At 38.0% G+C, this 22170-nt stretch overlaps 1 protein-coding gene across 4 annotated transcripts in view; it reads left to right on the top strand.

The window, feature by feature from the left end:
- ZNF148 (zinc finger protein 148) overlaps positions 1-19708 on the top strand; it is a 35035-nt gene extending 15327 nt beyond the window's left edge. For 2 of the 4 annotated variants that reach the window (XM_030952010.1, XM_030952012.1), the window contains exons 2-7: positions 5230-5575; positions 6772-6897; positions 9936-10059; positions 10722-10805; positions 16677-16795; positions 17135-19708. In XM_030952010.1, coding sequence (XP_030807870.1) covers positions 5246-5575; positions 6772-6897; positions 9936-10059; positions 10722-10805; positions 16677-16795; positions 17135-18724 — 2373 coding nt within the window. In that variant the 5' untranslated portion in view covers positions 5230-5245 and the 3' untranslated portion in view covers positions 18725-19708. Of the gene's footprint in view, positions 1-4125; positions 5576-6771; positions 6898-9935; positions 10060-10721; positions 10806-16676; positions 16796-17134 lie in introns of those variants that run through there. The other 2 variants (XM_030952011.1, XM_030952013.1) reach the window with 2 other exon arrangements.
- Positions 19709-22170: the final 2462 nt, after the last annotated feature.

Raw genomic sequence — 22170 nt, 5'->3', positions numbered from 1 at the left:
GAAGGGAGAAGATAGAATAACCCTTACCATTAATCAAAGTGGAGAACAAGAGCTGGACCAGGTGTTGAACTGTGATGGCTTACAAATTTTGCTGCTTTCCTTTAGGGTCTCTGTTCACATCTACCTCATAGCAGCTACCATCCCAGCAGACTTTTTGAATCAATGAATGTTTTCTCTTGATGGTATTTTTATTTTTGATTCTGAATTGAAGTGTTGTCATGCTTTTCATGCAGCATGTTTTCATTGAAGTGGTTGTTTCTTTAATTAGGAATATTGTCTTTACTGCTCAGCTCTCCAGCTCAGTGCAGAAGTCTTTGGAAAAGCTGATGTCAGGGCTGCTGAAATGAATAGTTGTGAAGTGCAGCCGGAGGCTCTGGCGGAGCAGCGGTTTCTGAGTGAAGCGATGTGCTTCGCTGGCTGGGGATGTGCTGCAGGCAGCTGGGGAGCACCCTGTGAAAAGAGGAGGTGCTGGCAGGCTCCTGTGAGACCTCTTCTGGACAGTCCTTCCCTGTCCTCTCTCTCCTCCCCAGGGAGCTCTGCCTGTAGATGTCTCTTGTGAGATGCTTTGCCTGCAGTAAAGGCATGGAGAACCTCTATCAAGCAAAACATATTCTTTAAAGGTTTTGTTGACAGCTCTTTTCTGTCAGTGTATAGTGGAACTATATACTCTAAGAAAAATAAAAGATATTACTTGGTGAAGCTTAATAGAACTTCTGAAATTCCAGGAAAAACACCTCTGCAATAGGGATAACAATGTCTTATGCCAAGAAATTTGCTTGTGTGTGTGTATGTGGTTTGCATTTTTGTAGCTTCCCTAGAGATAATCTCTAAGTAAGTTGATCTTTATTTCACAAATGCATCTTGCACTTAAAAATATATTTAATCTTTGCAGGTTGGTAAAGTGTTCTTGTTTGAATGCTTTTAACTAACATTTCTTTATCACACTGTCATTCTTCCAAGAACACTTCTCATCTTCAATTTAAATGATAGGATTCCTTTTATGTGAGCCGAAAGGTGTCACTTGACAAATTACAAGTGTTTTACTGAATTAATTACATTTGGGATGCTTCTTACTTGGATTAATAGCCTGTTTTTGTTTGTGGTTCTTTGTTTTAAAACATATCTCTTTGTTTTAAAACATCACCTGCAAGTCATGTAACTTATTGTTTTTCATCACTTCTCATATGCAGCCTAACACTATGAGTTCTCACTATTTTTCTTTGAAAAGCCAGGTGTTTGAAAACCTGATTAATAAGCAGTGCACTTACTGCACCACTTCTGATATGACTCAAGATCATGGCTGGAAGACAGCTTGAGGGTTTTCAGTTGCATGACTCTGCTAAACCTGCTAGTCAGGGTGAGAAAGAAACTTTCCATATCCGTTGCAACTGGGAGCCAGCCAGACCCGTGAATACGAGCCCACAGCTGGCCTGTCCTCTGGGAAGCTGCTGTATCTCGCCAGCTGTCCCAAGGTTTGGCATGTCAGGAGTCTTCCTGCCTCTGTTGGTGAGAGCAGCAGGCTCTTCTGTGTGGTTCACTCAGCTTCTTAGCCTGCCTAACTTCCTGCCAGGAAGTAGCTTTAAATCCAGGATTTCCGCAATTCCTACCTAATTTCAGAGTGATGTGGCAGTATCATCCTCCATGTGGAACAGCCTGTGCTGTTCTTGCCAGTGGCCTGAGCAGACAGATTAGGGCCACCACGTTCTCACACTTGATGCTGCTTGTTCTCCCTTGAATGTGTTTCAGCATCTTGAGTTCTTGTATTCTCGTACCTGTCCACGTTATTCCTCTGGAGAATCTGCAGTTGACCAGGTGCTGTCATATTTCTGTAGTGTGGAACAAAAGCATAGTGAATGACAGTCTGTGTGAGATGTACCCTGAGTATGAATTGAATTCAGATAAAGGCTGAAATGAGTAGATACATCTGTTTTATTTTCCTTGAAGTCTGTCTTTCAAGCTGGATATGTAGAATGCTCTACCAAAAGAACCAGTCTCAGCCTTAGGTCTTTTGCACCACCTTTTACCAAATCTTAAGAATTTCACTTCTATCTCATCTTTCTCACTTGGCACAGGATATTCCAAACCAAAAAGATGATAAATTAATCCTCACTTTCTTCTTTTATGATGTTGTTGCAAGACCTCTGGGAGATCTGCATTGGTGGGAAGAATACAGCCTTAGTGCTGTGCCAGGTTTTGTTTGTTTGTTTGGGTTATTGCTGAGAAACTATCAGTTGGGTTTCCCAGTTACATCTGAAAAATACTTCATGAATTATCTAATGTCTGCAAGTGGCTGTATGGCATACCAGACCTACATTTTCCCTTGAAGACATCTCATTCTCTTACTCTAAATGGATTAATTTGAGAGGCAGTTTGTCATATAGCAGTACCTGAGCTCACTCAAGGCATTAAGAAATTGTTGTCTGTATTTGAAGACAGATACTGAGAAAATCAAAAGCATTATTTCAAACTTATGTTAGAATTGCAGGAGAACAAAAATGGACAAATCACAAACATAAATGTGCTGAACAGAATTTTTCCATGTTCTTCTCCTGTCATGAGTGGTTTTAGTCCCTAAAATGGACTTGTTATGTAGGAAGGAAGAATGCTAAAAAGATTGATGACACTGTCATATGTAAAGACATCTAGCTTGGTGACTCTGTCCTCCTGATTTCCAGCAGAGCAAGGCTTACTAAAAATAATAAAAAAGTATTTGCCTGAAAAGCCTCTTCCTTTGGTGTGCTTCTTAAGTATTTGAAACTGAGAGAGGTCAGACCATCCTGGCTGTCAGCCTTTCTATGATGTATTCGGAAGTTTAGAACGTCTCATGGTACAGAATAGGGACAAATGTTCTTTCACTTTTGAGTTATAAGACATGACTTGCCATCAGGATGTGTGAATTGGCTTTTTGCTTTATTTGTTGTGGTGTGTGGTGAGGTTGTTTTTCTTATCTTTTTTTTTTTTAAGAAGTTGAGTTAATTTTACTTTCAGAATCTTAAGAACCAATGGTAATATTTGAAACAAAGGACAGTGTAGGAGAAACTCATGAGAGTTTTCAGCTCTTTCAGCTGGTGTTTCCATTCCCACCAAGTAATCTAGGATCTCACCCAAAAAGAAACCACTGTTTATTTTGTAAACTCTATGTAGTTTGATATAAAGAAAACTTCACAAATGTTTAGATACACTGAGAGTTTTCAAAGTATATTCCCGGAGAAGAAAATTATTTAGAAAGTGATCAAATAGATGAAACTGAATATGGAAATTTAGACACTTGGTGTACATTTGTTTGATGGAGTGTTTTTGCATGTTGGCAGCCTGTTAGACTGGCAGGGGGCTGTTGTGGTGCAATTCTGCTGTGATGGCCCTGTTGGTTTTAGGCAGAGACCTGATTTCTGTGGACATAACCTCTAGAGAGACCTGATTTCTTTGGTTATGAATAGTCATTGTGAGCTGCAGGGAAGGCAGCATAGCCTCTGACTTGAGACTTGAATGGAGATGGATCCTTTCTCCATGCTGCACTCTCAGGGGGATGGAATTTGAAGCTGGTGTCTAGCAATGTACCCACATCACACCTGTATCCTAACTGTGAATGCATCAAAATCAAGGATGCTGCTGCTGTTGTGACGCTGCCCAAGGTCCCATGTGGTGCTCTGGCCGGGCCTGCTGTGTGCTGTCCAACTGCCCTGTGCCTCTGCTCCCACCCCTGTGTCTGCTGTGGCCTGTGTGTGTGTTGCCTCTGCTCTCTGGCTGTGGGAACATAGAGGGGTGGAGGAAGGATGTCTGTCTGCCTCTCTGTCTGTTGGTGTGTCTGTCTCAAGGAGCACTGAGGAGTGGGTAGTAGGGATTATGGGCCTGGGGAATAGGGTGAAGGAGACTGACTGCTCTGACTGGACATCCAGTGTGCCAAGGAGAAGAGTCCTAGAACTATCTTGCATATATATTGATTAGTAGAATGAGAAGATGCTGCCACTTCCAGCTTCACAAAAGCCTCCTGCTCTGTGCTGAAAACTAATAATGTCATGATATTTGTTGGAATATTGTGGATCGTACTGCTTTTCATGTTTAGAATTTATATTTCCTCTCTAATGCTCCTGCTCACTGTGAATGTCTTTTATGAACAGCTTTGACCTCTCTATAGTCTTTATTTGATGTATAGCTTTAGCTACAAAGTTGTATTTTCATAGAATGACAGAATAGTTTGGGTTGGAAGGGATCTTTAAAGGCCATCCAGTCCAAGCCCCAGCAATGAGCAGGGACATCTTCACTTAAATCAGTTTGCTCAGCCCCATCCAACCTGGCCTTGAATGTTTTCCTGGATGGGGTATGCACCACCTCTCTGGGCATCTTGTGCCAGTGTTTCAGCACCCTCATTGTAACAATATTCTTCCTTGTATTTAGTCTAAATTGACCATCTCTGCATTCAAAACCATTACCTGTTGTCCTGTTGCAACAGGCTCTGCTAAAAAGTTTTCTCCACCTTAAAAGCTCTCTTTGAAGTAATGAAAGGCTGCAATCAGGTCTCCCCAGAGCCTTCTTTTTCTCTCGTCCTGTTGGCATAGCAGAGATGTTCTAGCCCTTTGATAATTTTCCTTTCCTCCCCTGGACTTGCTCCAGCATATCCACATCCTTCTTATGTTGCGGCCCCAGAGCTGGATGTAACACTGCAGGTGGGGTCACAGGAGAGTGGAGTGGAGGGGCAGAATCACCTCCCTCAACTGCTGCTTTGGATGCAGCCCAGTTTTCTCTCACTTGTGGATATTAAGATGTTCCAGGAGCAACAATGCCCCAGGGTAGCAGCAGTGGAAGGGCACTGGAAGGACAAGGAAGTAGGGAGAACAGGACCAGTATGAAAGAGGTGTTTGTAAAAGACAGTCAAAATGGAAAAAGAGAATAGAGCAAAGAGGGCGTACAGCAAAAAAATTAGAAGTTTTCTAAGGAATGAGAAGGAGGAATTAGACATCATTTAATTACCATACTTTTGCCAGAAGTCAGGAGCATGACTTGAAAGCTTTTATTTGAAAGTGTTCAGTTGTGTGCACACAGATGTGCAAAAGGAGAGTCTTTTGACATTCCTTGAAGATATCCAACTCTTGGTTCTTACTCAGTATCAACTTGAGGACTGCATGTGTGTTTGTTGAGTACTGACTTGAGTTCTTATAAAATGTTTTTAAGTAAAAAATTTTAAGCAAGCGCACCAATTGTAGATGTTTACTATTAAAACTTTCTTTGTAGGTAATTGCACTTAAGAATGAACATTGAAGACAAGCTGGGAGGATTATTTCTTAAATGTGGTGGCATAGACCAGATGCAGTCATCCAGGGCTATGGTAGGGATGGGTGCAGTATCTGACCAGTCTGGAGTATCGAGAGAACGGCAAGAGGCAGTGCTTCAAGATCGGACTATGCCGCACCAAGAAATTCTTGCAACAGATGAAGTGTTACAGGAAAGTGAACTTCGACAGCAAGAGATGATTTCACATGATGAACTCATGGTCCATGAGGAGACGGTAAAAAATGATGATGAAATGGATGCACAAGATAGACTTCCTCAAGGGCTGCAGTATGCTGTTAATGTCCCTGTAAGCAATTTCTTTGTGAAATATTGGAGAGATTACTAGGAAGCTTGATCTGGTAGTCTAATCCTACTCTGGCAAGAATCTATTAATTGCTTGTTTGGATTTTGATTATCAAAATATTTATGTCATTTGCCTCTGGCTGTGGATAAATTTTGCCAATTAAGTATAATCTCTAAGTATCTGGTTTATAAATATTTTATAAGCAGGCTGTTACGATAGAACTAAAGTGTTAAAATGTGCTCCTTTAAGGATATTTAATGTTCAGGGGTAACTGCAAAGCGGAATAAGTAGCGTTATTAGAAGGTGCATACTGTTTATGCTGTTCATAGTACTGTTTAGTTGCTTTTGCTATAGGAAGCATCTTGTATGTTTTTAAGGTATGTGGACGCTTAGCAATTGCATTCACACTGCAGGTTGGACTGTGACACTTCATACATGACCATAAATATGCCCTTCCACGGAATCTCACAGAAGGCATACCTTGGCTTTCCCAGAGAGCATAGAGATGACTTCCTTTTGAAAACAGAGCATCTGTCTGTAATGCAGCACACCATCACTGTTACCCTTCAAACATAAAGGACAGTCACCAGGACTATAAAGTAGAGAGCCTTACACACGAAGAATAATCTTCAGAAACACAGCACTGTTAAAACACTACTCTGTTAGCTGTAGATCAGGTGGCTCAGGTGTTAGAAAAATGTGAGAGTATCATGGTCTTCATTAAAGTTCACATTAGATTGAGATTTTTTAAATTTTTTTTTCAAAAACTTCATTGGAACTGGTCTTTTTTTTTTCTTCTAAAAATACTTCTGTATTAAATATATAATAAACTATTCCGTTAAATCTTATATTGACAACAGCACGGACTAAAGTAAAATAGGTATGAAAAACTGAATGGTTTTACAGATGGAAGTGATTTTAATATATGAACTGATCTCAAAATCACCACAGGTCAGGAAAAAAGACCTTGGGAGATGAATGAAAGGATACATCAAAATGTTACTGAGGAAATTAACTGTGCCCTTTTTATTTAAGATACATATTAATTCTTTCACTTAAATTTCTGAAAGAGTGAAGCCAGAAGATAATTCCCTTAGGAAAAGTTTTTCTGTTTCAGCAGTTTGTCATCTTCTAAAATTGAAACATTGCTTTTCTGTAGTGAGAACCTTACCTGAAACTGGCACTTGGTATCTTAACAGATCAGTGTAAAGCAAGAAATTACCTTTACTGATGCATCTGAACAACAGAAACGAGACAAAAAACAAATACGAGAGCCAGTAGATTTGCAGAAAAAGAAGAAAAGAAAACAGCGTTCACCAGCAAAAGTAAGACATTGATTTGGCAAAACCAAGATTAAAAGGACCTGAAGATTTGGTTGACTATGACTAATTTCATTAGCATTTGAACTAGTTAGGCTGGAAATTGTTTGTTTGCTCAGTAAAGATGCAGTTCTGAAGTTCACCAGAGACCCAAAACAAAACTGATATAACAGTGTTTTTCTTTGAACTCCTTTTAGCAACATGAACTCTTGACATATTTTAACATCTGTCTCTCCAGGCAGTTCTCTCTCCAAATATTTTTTTTAAATTATGAGTCAGTAGCTTTGTAGACCATTTATAAATCATTACTCTGTATCTATCTAATAATAGTTGTGCTTTTCTGTGAGCCTGATAATTTTATATGCTTCATGCATAGTAGTGAAAAGTTTTTAAAAAGAAAACTAAAATGGTAGTTCTGAAAATTCTAAAAAGTTTACTAATATATATAAAATAATTTACTGGTAGGGAAAATTCCTGTGGTCATAATCATCTTCATATATGTATTTATTTATATCAAAAGGTTCTTACCCTAGCTGCTGGTATGTTACTTAAAAATTTGTTTTGTAGATCCATTCATGAGGACTATGTATCCCTGTATGTCTGAAAACAATTTTCTTCTGTTGAGAAGCACTTCAGATAAAACCAGAATCATTTCACCTCATGAGGTAGCAGTGTTACATCTTCTAGTAATTCCCCAAATCAGTATTAATCTTCAGACTTAAAGTAGAACATATACAGGCTGCTCTGATACAAGTAAATCAGTTATATGTTATCACACAGCAGCATTAAAATAAGCCTACTCAGAAATCAACCCAGACTGTTTGTACATTAAATGAAAACTCACCATAATACAAAGAAAATCTCCCAAACCTCCTTTTTGCCCTGGGAGCAGGACCTTCCAGTCCTCCTCAAAGCGCTGTCAAGTAAGGTTGCACCTGTAGTATTCTTGGAAAGCTGAGAAATTGCTTCAGATTGGGTGTGGAAGCAAGTTCCAAATGCTGTGCATTTTTTTCTCACTTCTCCCTTTGAGAGAAAAAGGAGATCTAGGTTGAGTACATCCAGAGATCACTTCCATGGAAACATGGCAAGGTAGAAGAGGCGTGCGCCCCTCTTTCTACAGACGTGTACTTGCATGCTTCCTTTTTATCTCCCAGTCTGCCAGGATTAGTCTTTTGAGATGACAAAAGATTGAAAAATGATCAGGAGAATTGTTAAACAGGTTCTTTTTCAGTCTCTCTTCCCCCTTTTCAGACATGTCAGAGTAGAAAGGCAGAGTAGAAAAAAGCTGAAGGACTGACCTAGGTGAGAACCTACTGCAGTTTCAGTATTTCCAGAATAGTGGGGTTGATTTTCCACCCAGACAAGCAGCTGGAACTCTGACAAATGGAAGTCAGTTAACATACTAAAACGTTCTAAATTCTGTTTTCTATCAATGCAGTGGTCAGGTAAGGAAGAAGTCATCAGGTGTCATGACTCCTGTCTCCTGTTCCCTCTCCCATGCAGACACACACACGTGCACACACGGACACACACGCACGCGCACACACTCACACGCACAAGCTTTTTTGTTGCTTTGGTTAGGGAAGCTGCTCTGACAAAGCTAACTCGCATCATTTAAGATGTGGTAGATTAAGTAGAAGAGCCCAGGTTTAGGATAACCATGAAATTAAGTGTATTTTCTGCACAATTATTTTAAAATTTCAATATAATATATGAAAAGCATTTCATAACATGTATTTAAATTTGTTTTAAAGACGCAGTCGGCTTCATCAGCTGGGTAATGTTACAGAACAGAGTCTTTACAATTGTCTCTCTCTGTGACTGGAGCTGTAACACACCAATCTTACAAACGTATGAATGTGCTTGTCCTTCAGAGTGAATGCACAAGAATTTGTTAGTCTAAGATTTTCACTCTTGTTTTGACGCAGGAGAATTAAAAATTAAGTAGATGCTACAATATTTGCTTCTATTTCAGAGATACTGTTTCAGTTATTGACTCTCTCTTTCTCATCACTGTCATTATCATAAAACCTAAAACGCTGTAGCTAATCATACTGCAGATGTGTTTTCCCAGCATACTTTTATTTTTTTTTAATAACAAGGGACTAAACTGTATTATTTAAGGTTCCTTAAGCTCTTTTTTATAGTTGTGTTTGCAGTTAAGCAAGATTTTATAAGTGTAACTTGTTTACTGCTTTTCTTATTCTCTTGCCAGAGATAGTAGAGATTTTGGGTTTTGGTTTAGTTTTCTATTTTTATTTTTGATGAATTGGAGAAAACCTGTGATTAGCTTTATTGAATAAAGTAGATGTGGTGCATTTTTAAAATTTAAGTTTTTTTAATTTTATATGAAAATAGCGGCTTTGTTTGACAGCAAAGCAATTGAGTATGGCAAGTTGAAGTTATCAAGGAGATGCTTTAATATGTATATTAAGTGAGCAATACTTTATAGAGTGAAAAACCTGAAAGGGGAGAAGAATAATACTGTTTTCTTGGTTGTTTGGCTTTGGGATTTTGGTTTTTAAAATATAATTTTACCTTTGAGACTACTGGTTTTATATAGATCTAGATAATATATATGACTATTCTGGCTAAGCTTTAATGACTTATAGCAAACATTTAGAGTTGTGATTTGATATAAAGAATTTAACCATTCACTTTTTCTTTAAAATACAATTGTCCATGGTTTAGTGCCCAGGAGTGGTTTGATTACTTTGCATCCTTTCCAACAGACAGAAAAAATAAACAGTAGTGTATAAAGTGACTCAGCTGTGCCTAGGGAGGCTCTAAGCTGATTTTCCATGAGCTGCCTTTGTTTCCGTCCTGTTGAAATATATCTCTTAATGCACAACGAGACACAAGTTGGATTTGACTGCAATTGGAAATGTGTATTAGAAGCTTAACGCATAGTTTTGTAGAAATTAGCATTGTTTTACTTGAAATATTTACATTTTCTGCATCGAAAAAATTAATGTTTTTTTTTGTAGTTAATAAGACATCTTTAGAGGGTAGTGTGAGAACAAATTTTACTCTTTTTAAAATAGATCCTTACAATAAATGAGGATGGATCACTTGGTCTGAAAACCCACAAATCTCATGTTTGTGAGCATTGCAATGCTGCCTTTAGAACCAACTACCATTTACAGAGACATGTCTTCATTCATACAGGTACTGCTTGACTTCAAATTTGTCTTTTCTACTATATAAAGAGTTGTTTACTTATGTTAAAAATGTTTTCAGCTCTATGCGAATTTCAGTTTTAAGAGTGTAGCTAACTTGGCATCTAAGCTTAGAGATTCCATGCACCAAAGTGTCAAAAGAATATCAGAAAAAAAATCAACATATATTTAATAAACTGAAGAGCTAACTGTTTGCAAGGTTTCTTTTCTTTCTTTATCAGAAAGTAATGGGTTGACTTGTAGCCTAAGTGCCAAAAATTGACCCCTTTGTAAAATGTGCTGTGGCTGCTTATTTGCCTGATGAGGTATCTCTGTGTTTGGAGAAGTGAAAAAGGTATATTACTGTTATAATAGCTTGCCAGTATCCTGAATGCAGTCTATGCCAGCATCCTGATTGATCTTGCACTTGAGGAAATTACAGCCATTCCAGATCACTCTTCCGTGCTAGTCTTAATGTGACTCTCAGGATCATGGAGAGAACTCTGCAGTTCATGTACCTAGTAAGGCAAATGTTTTTTGGTATCAGGGTATTTTTGGAATTTGCTCAGTTGCTGGTGTTTTTAATAGACATTTTAATATTCCTCGAAAATAGATATCAGAAACAACAGTGTGTAGTTATTAACTTATGGATGTGGAATTATATTGTTCAAGGTGAAAAACCATTTCAGTGCAGTCAGTGCGACATGCGTTTCATACAGAAGTACCTGCTACAGAGGCATGAGAAGATTCATACTGGTGAGTATAGTGCCTTGAGTATCTTTACTGGCGTGCTTAAAAACTGTTTCCCCACTCAGGCAAGGTTTCTGGTAATAAATATGCAGCCAAAAACCCTGTCATAGTTTGTTTTAATTTAAAACATGTTACAAAGTTATAAAGCTTTTTAAAAGAAATTAGTTATGTGCTTTCAAGTTGTTCCACTTTCCTTTGGCTGTAAAATGAGTATGAAGTCCAGTAAGCGGATCTGAAAGTAGTTTTCTATAAATAACCCCAGAGCAGCAAATCCTGAAGTTTGTACATTCATAAAAGTCAAAGTTCGTTAAGCAGTTCTGTCTTTTGTTGTATCAAGTTAATTCAGACAAGGGGGACTTCCAAATTACATTTCCATAGATTTATTTGTTTGTTTGTCTGTTTGTTTGTATTTGAATTTGATGGAAAAGTGCCAGGACTAAAATGGCCAAAATGCCTAACCCCAAAGGTATTAGTATCAGCTTTTCTTTTCACTTTTTTTCTTCTTTCAGGTTTAATTCAGGACTGTTCTAAAAAGAAGAGTCTTAGTTTAAAAATATGCAGTATAGGTCAAATAAGGCCCGAAGCTTTAAGCCAAAGCAAGTTAAAGTTTATATATGTTTATTTTTTTTACCTTGTTGCACCACACAGAACCACATTCTTTAACAGGTTTGGTTTCGTTGGGTTTTTGGCATTTTGGTGCATGGCCTTTCAATCCCTCTTTAAATATTTTGTAATATGGTCCCTTTTGGACTAGATGCCAATTTCTCAGCCTCTTTTTCAGAAAAGCAGAGCTGGTGAATGTGCACAGTGTTTCTTGGCTGTAGCATTTAAATGGATATGAAAGCTACTAACACCCAGTGCAGTGTGTGCATGTGTAGGGGTTGAGAGGGAGAAAAAACTCTGCAAAATGAATTTTCAGAGCAGTGTACAGGGAGTTACATGCACAAATGCCCTGTTGTTTATGAGATTTTTGTATCCTAGGTTGCCATGAGTCCAGACTAAGTAGGTTTCCTTCAGCCAGTCAGCCACAGAAGAGTCTTCCATTCTTCTGTCCAGTGTCTTTGTTCTGCCTCTAGTCTTTCCTCTGGCTCTGAATTGGTGAACCATGCTGCCTCCACTTTGTGTAGATACTTATTCTGAAAAGAATGCTCATTCAGTCTCTTCCATCTATCTGCTCTCCAGCCCCCCCCCCGAAAAGGCAAAAATTTAAGTGCAGTCTTCACATTTTTTAGAAGATTTTTTTTTTTTTTTTCAAATGAGGATTATTCCCTGTACGTGGCTTTGAAAATGAGAGTCTGGGCAATATAGTTAATTAACACCTGACTGCAAATATTTTATAAATTGATTTAATGATCTTTTAAAATTTAGCTTCTAGCTCCAATGAGAGATCTGTGTCGATTGTAAGCTTTGGAGGGAGGGGGGTGGATGTGGTGGGATTGTAGGTTTTTATGCCAGCTCTTACATATGCTAGTCTTTGTTTAGCAGAGAAAAAGGTACCATTTAACTAATTAACCATATCTGACTTTTTTTAGATAACTGTGTTTCCTCCTTTCCTCAGCATCCTGAGCTATAGTTTGGCTGTTTCTCAGAAAATAGAAGATGGTTTAAATTGTATTTAAATTGCTGAATCATGGATGTTTTCCTAGGTGACAGCTAGTAATGATTAGGAGAAAACATTTAAAACCCAGCCTCCAGAAGTGGCAGAATTTTTTTCTGAAGGCTGTTTAGTTAACAAGAATTTAACTAGAGTTTAATTTTTGGCTTCACCCAGTTATAGTATAGCTAATTGGCACTCTGCATACCTGTCTGTGCTTTCATCTCTATATGACAGTGCTCACCACCACTGGCCCTTAGCTGTTTGTGTAGTTGCTCTGTTGTTCAGGGCTGCATAACTAAACCCATCCAGAAAACCTGAATTTTCAACTTGATTCTCTAATGAGAAGGTGAGCAGTGGGTCTGTGTTTTACTTTGATGAAAGTAAAGATCTGTTTGTATTATTCATACACTTTAAAAAACCCCATTTCTTAACTTTATTAAATACTTTTTTATTTCGCATTTTTATCTCCGTGAATGACCACTTTTAGCACCAGCTTTTGGACAGTGTTCAAAATGCTGATGTGGAACAGGAAAGCTCTTACTCTTTTAAAGATTTTTATCAAATTTTCTAGTTTATTTTAAACCATTCAAAGAGAGTAGTAAAAGGTAGAAGCCCCATTTTATGCCTGTTACAAGCCCCCAATTTACAGGTGCCTCAGCTATTTGCAGTCTGATTTGACTTTAGTTCTCTGAACCACTCCTTCAAAGGAAGTGTTGTGAGGGAGTTAGGAAGCAATCAATGAACAACCTTAGTCTGTGTAAATAATTAAACAGTTGCATCTAAAAGCAGACATTGCATTAATACAAAATTTGCTTATAATTGTGTGTAGAGGAGGGCAGCAGTGTTGGAACCCTGCTGCTAAACTTGTCCCTAATGATACAGAAAATTGCTATTTTAGTTGTAGGAGAGGGAAGAGTCACTGGTGTGCAAATATTTTCAGTTTACGAGGTTGGAGAAGATGCTGAATGTTTTTTTTTCCTTTCAAATATGTCTGCTTACTTTTTGCTTAGAGATGTTTCTATATACCTTAACCACTCATGCGTTCATGTGTCCTAATTGTGTAAGTCACCCTACTTCCCATTTTAAACACAAAAACTAAGATGACATTTAAAAAATAAAGCACCATTGGGGCTGACAATTCAAGTGCCTTCTTATTCAGTCGTGCTGCTTTTTTATAGCCTTCTTTAGTATTTTATAATTTGTTTTTTGTCTGTTTAGACTTTAAAATGCCTGGCTTTATAATTGTTACAGCCTTCATACACATAATATTTGTACTACACTGGATGAGTAGTTCTATTGCTTGGTTTTAATAGATTGCAAACATAGACACAACACATGAGCTGTTTTCATAAATAATGCATTAATTGTTGTATTGTATTTTTAAATTTTGAGGGTTTTTTATACATCTGATTCTTTCCCAATGACCAAGACGTTTCAGAAAAATGTGCCCTGGATTCTCCCTGCATTATCAAAAGGCTGTTATTAATGGTCTCCTCCATTTGCAATAGATCCTGTCTGAAAAGTACAACAAAACTGTGGAAGGCATCTGAGGTTTTAGGCTTCTGCTAGGATGAAATTATTATTGGAAGACTATCTTGATATTAATTTTTAATCTTCTCCTAAAATTATCTTCCATATGAAGATTAAAGCCAAAATTAAATATGGTGTCAGTTTCACAAAGGTTTTCTTAATCTTACTTTCAGAGTGTCCTGGAATTCTACTGAAAAATATTATTTTCTGTACTGTGCTGAGTTAAATCCAGGGCAGTGTCCCCAAATTCTTCTCCCTGTTAAGGCACGGCCAGCAGTGCATTTGTCTGTGCCCTGAAAGTATCCAAAAGAGCTGGTGACTGTAATCCACCTAAAATCCACAGGCCCCTGTTTAAGCCTTGAAATGGGGATAGGTAGCTGCCAAGTCTTCTGCCAGCAAATAGTCAGCTTGAGTAGGAAAATATTAAGGAACTCAGTGTGCATTCACTTACAGAAATGAGTTAAGGCTGCAGGTAAGTGTGTTAATGAAGTATTCTGCATTTCCTGGGATTGCAGGATGGCTCCTTAGAGGGCTGTTCAAGGCCAGAACAGGACTCAGCTCTCTTGCTTTAAGGCTCAGGATAGTTTTCAACCTAAACAGCCACTCCATTCTCCAAAATAAATCTAAGGTAGTATGAAAGCAAGCTTTGAAACAATGTAAGGAGAGTCATTTGAAGGTGCAATTTAAAAAAACCACAAAGTGGAATAGTGGAGCAAAGGGAAAGAAAACAGTAAGTAGAAAGGACTAAGTAGTAGTCTTCAGGAATGGGAGAGTTCCCATGTATGAAACAAGAGCAATGAGGTCTAAATATCCTGCCTCAGCATCCTGAAAGTGGAAGGCAGGGATTGGAATTTGATTCAGAAAGTCTGAACAGGCTCGTTGGGAGTAAGGCACCATAGTTTTGAGGGTGCCTCACAAATAAGGAGAACATGAAGAATGAACCTGGAGTTTGAAAGTGAAGAAATAGGCCAGAAGGGAGGATTTGCTTATAGTCAGGATGAGAGGGAATGATATGATAGGTTTTTATAACTTACAAGGGATGTTGAAAAAAGTGCAAAATTTTATGGTGCTTATTAATAAGCAAGAAATGATAAAGTTCTCTAAGTCAAGTGACAGAAGTGATGTAGAATGCTGGGGTTGTGAGCCTGTAGAAAAAGAACTGATGGAAGCTGAGAGATCTGAGGAGAGGAGATAATTTGATTTAGGAGAGAATAAACTGGAATAATTTCATCCGAGAAAGGGATTGGCTGAGAAGCCACATGGAGAGGTAAGAATTAATAATTCAAAATAGGACATAGGCTTACAAAGAGAGAGATTTAGAAATTGCTTGGAATTAAGGAAGTTGAAACTCTGGGCATTAGTGATCTGACTAGGAGCACATGTGTGGGTGATCCCGATATTTTCCATTCTAGTCTCTATAAATACAGGAACCTTATTTTCAGGTGCTGTATTCCCATTTGTAGAAGGATGTGAATAATTTTCTCTATTCGAAATGGAAAATACAAACTCTGTCAACATTTTAAATAATAAAATCTATTAATTTTAAGTTTTAAACTTTAACAAGTAATTGTTGGTAATTCAACAGTTCATAATATAATTAGTAAGAATAAAACTACTTTAGAAAATAGCAATAGTCTGCATATTTCTGGGAACAAGACATAAATGGTTCGTATCCCAAAAATCAATGTAGTGCAGTACCCAGAATGAAGAGGGTCTTGACAGATGCTGCCAAGACAATCCCTGACCTCTATGTCAGTCCAGAAGATTTCATAGTAAATACTAAGAGGAGAGATCTCTGTTGTTCAGGGTGAGCTCTAGTAAATAAGAGTGAACTTCTATAAAAGCAGAACTAACTTTTCAATGCATTTGAAATTTTTAGGTTTTGTCAGAGAAACCTAGGAAAAAATATCAGAGGGAAGATGTAAGGCGAAAGTTAAAAGAAATAAAAATAGTTACTCCCTGCTCAGAAAGTATTGTAGCAGGGTTTCTTTGTGAGGAAAAATAAGGGGAACTGAAGATGAATTCAGGGCAGTGCATATTGTCTGAACGAGTATTTCCTGAAAGTAAAGGAAAAAGTCCCAGAAACCAAAACTAGCTAACAAAGCAGTCAAAATGAGAAACCTGTAAGTTTGCAAATGCTGGTTCTGCTACAGAGGTTTCTTGGGTTTTGACTTAATTAATTTTTTTTTAAATTAGTTCTTAGAAAAAAAAATTGGGTTTCAACCAAAATAGTAGGACTTTTTCGAAGCAGTTCTCTCAATTCTACATGCAAATAAGGGGAAAAAATGGAAAATAGAAAGCACCCTCCAAAATGTTACATTTGAAGTTTGGAAATGCATTAATTCTCTCCTAGTAGGGATGGGTTTGAGGTAATGACTTGGTGAGAGGATTGAGGTATTTTTATACAGTTGTCTGCCCTAATAAATGCATACTGTAGCAACAATTCAGGAAGAACATCTTTGCAGTTCTTAATTTGTTAGGTGTAAGACATACCTGCACCTGCATTAGAAAGAGGAGTAAGGATTTAAAGATGGGGATTTTTTTAGCATAAAAGCTTAAAGTAATTTGAGGCATCAGCAACTGGGTATTGAAAAAATAGTGATATAAGCAAGCCCTGTGTTGTTTTTCAATAGCAATAGACTAAATCCTCTTACTGTTTCTAATAGAGAATGTAGTATTTGATCTGATAATTTTATGGAAAAATGTTGATTTATTCTTTTAGATTAATATTGCTATGTGTTTTTTATCAGGTGAAAAGCCATTTCGTTGTGATGAATGTGGTATGAGGTTTATTCAGAAGTATCACATGGAAAGGCACAAAAGAACTCACAGTGGAGAGAAGCCTTACCAGTGTGAATATTGTTTGCAGGTAAGATGACTTGGTGAAATCTTCTGTGTTTGAAAGCCAAAACACTGGTCAATTCCCCAGTATTGCAGATGGGCTTTCTCCATTTTATTCAAATAAATATATAATGAATGTTTTTTCAGTCAAGATGGGCTATCTTGGTGGTGCAGAGTCACAGCTGGCAGTGGTTGATTTTATTGACTGTATACTCTTGTTTGACACTTCATTAGAAATTGGTCAAGTGGGTGAATCATCAAGTAAATTTGTTAGAATGAAAGGCTTCTTTTCTTTCTGCTAACATATTTCTTTCTGCAAAATAATGATAATAATAATTATAATAATCACCACCATAATCTTTTCCAGTATTTCTCCAGGACCGATCGTGTGCTGAAACACAAACGTATGTGCCATGAGAACCGCGAGAAGAAACCCAACAGAAGTGCCACCAAAGTTGGCTTTTTGCCATCGGAGGAAGATTCCGGTTTCTCTACGCCTCTGAAAGACAGCTCCTTGCCAAAGAAGAAAAGGCAGAAAACAGAGAAAACAAAATCTGGGGATAAGGAAGGTTCAGATAAATCAGAACACAAGAAGGACAAAAATGACTATTTGCCTTTGTACTCTTCTAGTACTAAAGTAAAAGATGAATATATGGTAGCGGAATATGCTGTTGAGATGCCACATTCTTCAGTCGGTGGATCGCACTTAGAGGAAGCAAATTCTGGAGAAATACACCCACCGAAGCTGGTTCTCAAAAAGGTCAACAAGAGGAGTCTAAAGCAGCCACTTGAGCAAAGTCAAACCATTTCACCTTTATCTACATATGAAGACAGCAAGGTTTCGAAGTATGCCTTCGATCTTGTGGATAAGCAAAGTTTACTGGACTCTGAAGGTAATGCTGACATTGATCAAGTCGACACATTACAGGAAGGGCCCAGTAAACCTGTACACAGCAGCACTAATTATGATGATGCAATGCAGTTTTTGAAGAAAAAGAGGTATCTACAAGCAGCTAGTAACAACAGTCGAGAATATGCCTTGAATGTAAGTACCATAGCATCTCAACCTTCAGTAACGCAGGCAGCTGTGGCCAGTGTCATTGATGAAACTGCCACAGCCTCAATACTGGACACACAGGCACTGAATGTTGAAATTAAAGGTAACCATGACAAAAATGTCATTCCAGATGAGGTACTGCAAACTCTGTTAGATCATTATTCACACAAGGCTAATGGACAGCATGAGATCTCTTTCAGCGTGGCTGACACAGAAGTGACCTCTAGTATATCCATCAATTCCACTGAAGTATCTGAGGTGACCCCATCTGAGACGGTTGGAACAAGCTCTCAAGCTTCCTCATCAGATAAAGCTAGTATGTTACAAGAATATTCAAAGTTTTTACAGCAAGCTTTGGACAGAACTAGCCAAAATGATGCCTATTTGAACAACCCGAGCCTTAATTTTGTGACTGATAACCAGACACTTACAACCCAGCCAGCATTTCCTTCCATGGAGAAGGTCTACACATCTATACCTGTCAATAGCTTTCGGTCGGGGATGAACTCTCCATTAAGAACAACTCCAGACAAGTCTCACTTTGGACTAATGGTTGGTGATTCTCAGCACCCTTTTCCCTTTTCAGGTGATGAGGCAAATCATTCTTCTTCCTCTTCTACACAGGACTTCTTGGATCAAGTAACTTCTCAGAAGAAAGCAGAGGCACAGTCTGTTCATCAAGCATATCAAATTAGCTCCTTTGAGCAGCCCTTTAGAGCTCAGTACCATGGGGCAAGAGCTGGAATATCCTCTCAGTTTAGCACTGCCAATGGACAGGTGAACCTTCGGGGACCAGGGACAAGTGCTGATTTCCCAGAATTTCCCTTGGTGAATGTAAATGATAGCAGAGCTGGGATGACTTCTTCACCTGATGCCACAACGGGCCAGACTTTTGGCTAAGAAATCTTTGTAAATAATACTGGCACTTTAGAACACATTTGTCAAAAGGGGGTTGCTCTGTATAAGATGGAGTTCTGTACAGCTTTTAAGAGCGCTATGTTAAAACAGAAGTAAGCTGATATTAGCAAGACCAATAACTGCTTCTTTTTTCTTTTTTTCTTTTGTAAAAAAAATTGTTTGTTAGCCATCAGTCATTGAACTGCCTGATGTTGGTGCCCCTATCAAAGGCAGTTTATTATTCACTTGTTTGAATCCAGAAAATATTTTACCTTCTATGAAATTTTAAAATAAACAAAATCCCCAGGTAAGACTTTCCCCCATGATTGTTTCCTTGCTGGTTTCCTTGTATGCTTTGGGAGGACAGTTTTTTGTCTGATACTATTCACAATGTCATTTCTAAGCTTGTCAGCATAGTTGTCGCTCTTCAGCAGGGAATCAACATGTACTAAACACAGAGAATAAACAAGTAAGTTTTGGAAGTCAAACAAATATGCTTTAAAAGAAAGCATTTTCTAGAAAAATCTTCAGTTTCTCTCAAAAATAATTTTAGACCATGTGCCCTTTATTTCTGCTTTGCATTACCTTGAGTTCTGTTTGGAGGGAAAGAAAGTGAATTCTGATAGACTAACTCTACTATTTAAAAGTCTAATTAATTTAAAATACTTTAAACACTTTTTTAAGCAAAATGCCTAACTGCTAAAGCCTTTACTTCATTCCGGAAGTAATGTGTATTTCTTTGTACAGCTGAATCTAGATGTAACTTTTTAATGACTTTTTCATATGCAGAAACCAAGATTTTGAAGTTTTAGTTAAAATACTCTGTAGATGACATTCCCAATTGCAAAATGCTTACACAAACAGTGTATTCCAAGATTTAAAAGCTTAATTGTACCTTACCCTACATACTCATAACGGTTAACATAGAGCACTTAGCCAACTTTATAGTTTTTGATTTCTCAAAAAATAAAACCATTTTTAGATGTTTAGGTTTGATACGGTTGCATCATTTTCATCTCATACAGCAACTCCAGTAATTCTTTTCCATATACTTGAGATTGGGTATTTTTAGCTTCTGTAAAAACTGTTTTAATTCTTTGTCTAGAATTTTGACAATTCTAATTATCATTTTCTTGAAGCATCCCTGAAAGCTGAAGAAGTGGGCATTCAAATTCCCTATTTTTTAGTGTTTGCTTAGTAAAAGTCACTACAATTTTACCAACCCAAACTGGTGAATGATGCTAGTGAACGGGATTTCTTTTTCCAGCCTAGGAGAGTGATCAGAAGTTTTCATTGCATTTCACAGTATAAATAAACTGCAAAGTTTATCCCTGTACCATGAATATGTTTTTTTGAATAGTACTTTGTCTTGAAGTATACAGTATGGTACGATAAGTAATTCTGTGTGCATTTTTAAGGTGGTAAGATTTTGAGTAGCCTAACTATTGTGTAGTTTAAGTTAACAAGTTTCAGATTTTTGAACTGTATGTTCATTCTATTGCACCTTCCCTAAAGGGACACTGTCTGGTAGTTCAAGGCAGTTTAAGCCTCATGTAGGCTGATTAACCAGGGAAAAACACACACACACACACATAGACACATACACATATAGGTAGGTGTGTGTATGGTGGTTTTTAAAATAGGATTTCATCCAGGTTTTTACAGCACTGTTGCTAGCTAGTGTCTCTCAGATAAAGCCATCAGGTAGGAGAAAAGGCTGCATCTCAAGGGGCTAAAATATATCCTATCTTTTAAGAAAGGACTTGAGCAGGACCCAGAACAGTTCCCACCTCTTACCAAAGCAGTAGCAATATTTTTCTGAATTTTCATTACCAGGAAACTGATCCCACTTTGTCTTTTCCCTTATGGGAGCACTTCTACAGCACTAACTTCACTTGGTACAGTTGAGGGAGAAAGGGCATTGATTATCCCTAGCCTGCTGCTTCTGTTGGCAAGAATACAGTTTGTACAAACTAATTTCTTAATACTTTTGTATAAGAAAGCAGGCTCTTTTGATTTGTTGACCCTGTGTGTAATACAGTAAGGCATTTCAGCATGCTATGACTTACCAGTAATTTTGTCTGAATATTTGGCCATGACTTGAAAAGAGTGGGCATCAAGGGAGAAGAGTAAATTCCTTATGGATTATTAATGATACATGTAAAGAAATTGCTTTGAAAGAATATTTTTAAACTGATTCGTGGTCTCTCTGTTTTTTTTCCTTTATGGTCAGTTTGGTTTTTTGACTTTCCATTGTGTGTTGCACAGAAATAACATAAAGGGTCCGTATATCCCAGGAAACCACCTCTTGTAAGGCATACTTTGTTTTCAGTGTCCATTTCCATGACATCCTAGCTTGTGGTGCCTGAATAATACTGTGTTGGCACTTTTGTTCCTATGCCCTTATGTTGCAAGGAGATGGCAATTGTACTATTTGTTAAATATAGCAAGGAACAAAAGAGGAAAAAAAAGGCTGGGTTATTACTGTGTTACTGCACTGCTGTGGGCCCATAGGGAGGTAAGAGGAATGAAGCCTCCTTCTCCCTAAGGGGACTGACTCAGCTTTATTTAAAAAAAGTTGCTGCATTGACACTCTGGTGTGAGAATGTGATTGAGGACTCAGAGGGAGTGGCTGTGCCATGCCACTGTCACACTTGGGCATCACTGCGAGGGGGTGTGAGGAGCAGGCTGCTGCACAGACTGAAGGAACCTGCTCTTCCCTGCAGCCACACAGGGATCCCCAGAGGAACTGCTGTTCCTTCCATCCCAGCCCGTTCCCTAGCCTGCTGCTCAGCCATTCCAGCTGCACTCTGTGCCTTAGGACAGGCTGTCAAGTCCCCTAAGCCACAGGGACTGTCCTGTAGGGTTCTTCCACGTGTACAATTAAAGTAGTGGTGTGAGTAGTTGATCTGCTGATGCTTGAAGCTTTCTGCACTGGAGGAGTTAGCCAAATGTACTGCTGTGATTTCCTGAGTACATCCCCTTCTATCCTGGAATAAGTGTTTATGTAGTTCTGGGAGGTTTAGCTCTGTAAAAAGCTCTTGCTTGTTTAATAATGGCATTATTTAATAATGTTTTTCACTGCTCACGTTTTGTGGCTTTTAATCTGCTGCAGATGCACGCTCTTCATGTTGATCTGGTCATTTTTGTTAGTTTTCTGTGTATGTGTGGAAAAAAGCAGCTTTGGTTGTCTGTTCTGTTCTGATGCTGTCAGTATAAGGCTGGGGTGAGCGTGGAGATTCCCCTGAGCTAACAGCAGCCATTCCTACCCAAAATTATGTGAGCACCAGATATGTGTGTGTGTGTAAGGTGGAATTGTTGGGGATATCTACTAGTGATAGCGCAATGATAATTTTGAAAAAGAAGAAATTGATGACATTTATTACCAAGCTCTCTCTCTCTCTCTACATATATATATATATATATATACAAAATACATATATATATAT

The sequence above is a fragment of the Camarhynchus parvulus genome, chromosome 7, assembly GCF_901933205.1.
Source record: "Camarhynchus parvulus chromosome 7, STF_HiC, whole genome shotgun sequence".
Lineage (NCBI taxonomy): Eukaryota > Metazoa > Chordata > Aves > Passeriformes > Thraupidae > Camarhynchus > Camarhynchus parvulus.
The sequence above is the reverse complement of the archived record's forward strand: the minus strand, read 5'-3'. Positions and strand labels throughout refer to the sequence as shown.